At 53.6% G+C, this 2,295-nt stretch overlaps 1 protein-coding gene across 1 annotated transcript; it reads right to left on the reverse strand.

Annotated features, from left to right (window-relative positions):
• Nucleotides 1-213: 213 nt before the first annotated feature.
• On the reverse strand, nucleotides 214-2,015 carry zbtb25 (zinc finger and BTB domain containing 25). The gene is made up of 2 exons (XM_042482754.1): nucleotides 1,840-2,015; nucleotides 214-1,387 (listed from the first exon to the last, which is right to left on the reverse strand). The coding sequence occupies exons 1-2, from the start codon at nucleotides 2,010-2,012 to the stop codon at nucleotides 214-216; spliced, it is 1,347 nt and encodes a 448-aa protein (XP_042338688.1). The 5' UTR covers nucleotides 2,013-2,015.
• Between the last annotated feature and the right edge of the window lie 280 nt (nucleotides 2,016-2,295).

Consider the following 2,295-nt stretch of genomic DNA (forward strand, 5'->3'; position numbering starts at 1 on the left):
ACACACACACACACACAATCACATAAACACACACTCACACACACACAATCACACACACACACATACAATCACTCACACACACACACAAAAACACAATCACACACACTCTCACTCACAAACACACTCACTCACACACACACCTGCACAGCTACCGGAGCAGCAGACACAACAACAAGAGTTCAGTGTGTGCGCCGTCACTCCACGGGGACGCCGTCACTCCACGGGGACGCCGTCCACGCTCTCCTGGGAGATCTCAGAGTCCAGCGAGTAGCAGGAGCTGCCGTTGTCCTGAGTGTCCCTGTTGACCTCCTCGGGGAGCACGGCGGCGCCGGACGAAGCCCCGCCCCCTCCCCCGGGCTCAGCGGCGCCCTCGCAGAAGTGGGCGGAGGCCTGGAAGAGCTGGCTGCAGAGGCGGTTGTAGCGGTGGTAGCGTGACGGTTTGCCCGTGTGCGTGTACATGTGCTCCTGCAGCTGGCTCTTGTGGGCGAAGCGCAGGCTGCAGACGGCGCAGGCGATCTTCCGTTTTCGAGAGTGCAGGACGGCGGGGGTGGGGCTGCTCCCCCCGCCTCCCCCCCTGCTCCTTCGCAGCTCCGCCGCCAGCTGGTTGGCGAGCGCCTGGCTCTGTCTCAGCGCCTCCTCCAGACAGCCAGCGTCCAGCTGCTCCTGGGCCCCCGCCGGCCCCTCCTCCACGCCGGCGTCCAGCTCTGCGCCTTGCGGTAGCCCCTCCATCAGGCGGGCGGGGTCGAGGGCGTGGCTGAACAGGTGCTCCCGCAGGTCTTCCGGGGAAGAGCAGCGCTCGCCGCAGCGGGGACACAGCAGGACGAGGGGCCGCTCTTTGAACAGCAGGCTCTGAGTGGGACTGCTGCCCTGAGACGGAGACCCCGCCCCCTGCCCCTCCTCCGCCTCGCACTCCTCGCCCTCCTCCTCCTCCACCCGCTCCTGCTTGATGCGCGTCGAGATGTCCGAGTCGTCTCCGGATGCCACGGAGCACACGTTGCGTAGCGTGGAGGCCTGGCGGTCCGACGGGATCCCCTCCAGTCCCACGGCGAGGGACAGCTGCGAGTGGGACCGTCCCCCCCGCCGTCCGTCCTCCGGGGCCCCGCGGGACACGGCGGTGGTCTTGGGGACTCCGGGCGCCTCCTTGTTGGCGAGCTGGGAGGAGATCTGGATGCCGTACAGGTTGGACATGCGGACCATGTCGGCGGCGGCGTCGGTGGCGCCCTCGCCCGGTTTGCGGCACAGCTGGTAGGCGTGCAGGAACTTGATGCCGTCCTGCAGCCGGCTCTGGTCCACCGGCTGTTTGGGACACATGCCGGTGTACATGATGTGCAGCAGGTAGCTGAAGACGTCCGGCTGGATGTCCGTGGGCTGGATCTTTATACACTCGCTGAGGACACAGAGACAACGTGTCAGCACCCGGGGGGACAAAATTTAGGCGTCTATTTTTCTTTGAAAGATTTTGGTGTTTTCTTTTTTTCTTTTAAAATTTTGGCAGATTTTAAAGCAAAACTTTAGCCAGTTGTTTTTTTCTTCAAATATTTTTGGGGATTTTTTTTTAAACAAATGTTGGCGATTTCTTCTAAAGAAAAACTTTCGGTGATATTTTTTACTTTAAGTATGTTTGGTGATAGTTGTTATTTTCTTTTTTAAATATTGGCTTTTTTTTCCTTTAAAAATGTTTGGTAATTCTTTTTCTTTAAAAAAAAAGGAAAAAGGAAATCTTTTTATTTTTCAAAAAAAATTGGATTTTTTTTTCTTTGAAAATTTTTGCTGTCATTTTTTTTTTTTTAAAGGCAATTTTTTTTCTTGTGTGTGTGTGTGTGTGTGTGAGAGAGAGACCTGGACTGGTGGATGAAGATCATCTTGAAGTAGTTGGAGAAGGCGGCGAGGACGGCGCGGTGAGCTTTGAAGTAGACGTTTCCGATGGCGACGGTGCAGTCACACAGGAAGCCGAACTCTCTCTGAACGTTGAGCTGCTGCAGCAGGAAGAGGCTGTGAGAGGACACCTCCATGACCCCCACTGCAACACACACACACACACACACACACACACACACACACACACACACACACAGTGAAACAGGTGAGTGAGGCTTCACACACGTTTCTATTTCAGGACTTAAAGATCAAACTTTCTCTAAAACGACCATCGAGACTTTTCAGTGTAGCTTTTTAAAATATATATTATTTAAACCAAAATGATTTCAGAGCAGGATTAAAACTGAGTATAAAATAAAACTTATTAAGTAATAAATGAAATAAAATATAAAACAATAAGAAATAAAATAAAGAAAT

The sequence above is a fragment of the Plectropomus leopardus genome, unplaced genomic scaffold (assembly GCF_008729295.1).
Source record: "Plectropomus leopardus isolate mb unplaced genomic scaffold, YSFRI_Pleo_2.0 unplaced_scaffold6159, whole genome shotgun sequence".
In the NCBI taxonomy this organism is placed as follows: Eukaryota; Metazoa; Chordata; class Actinopteri; order Perciformes; family Serranidae; genus Plectropomus; species Plectropomus leopardus.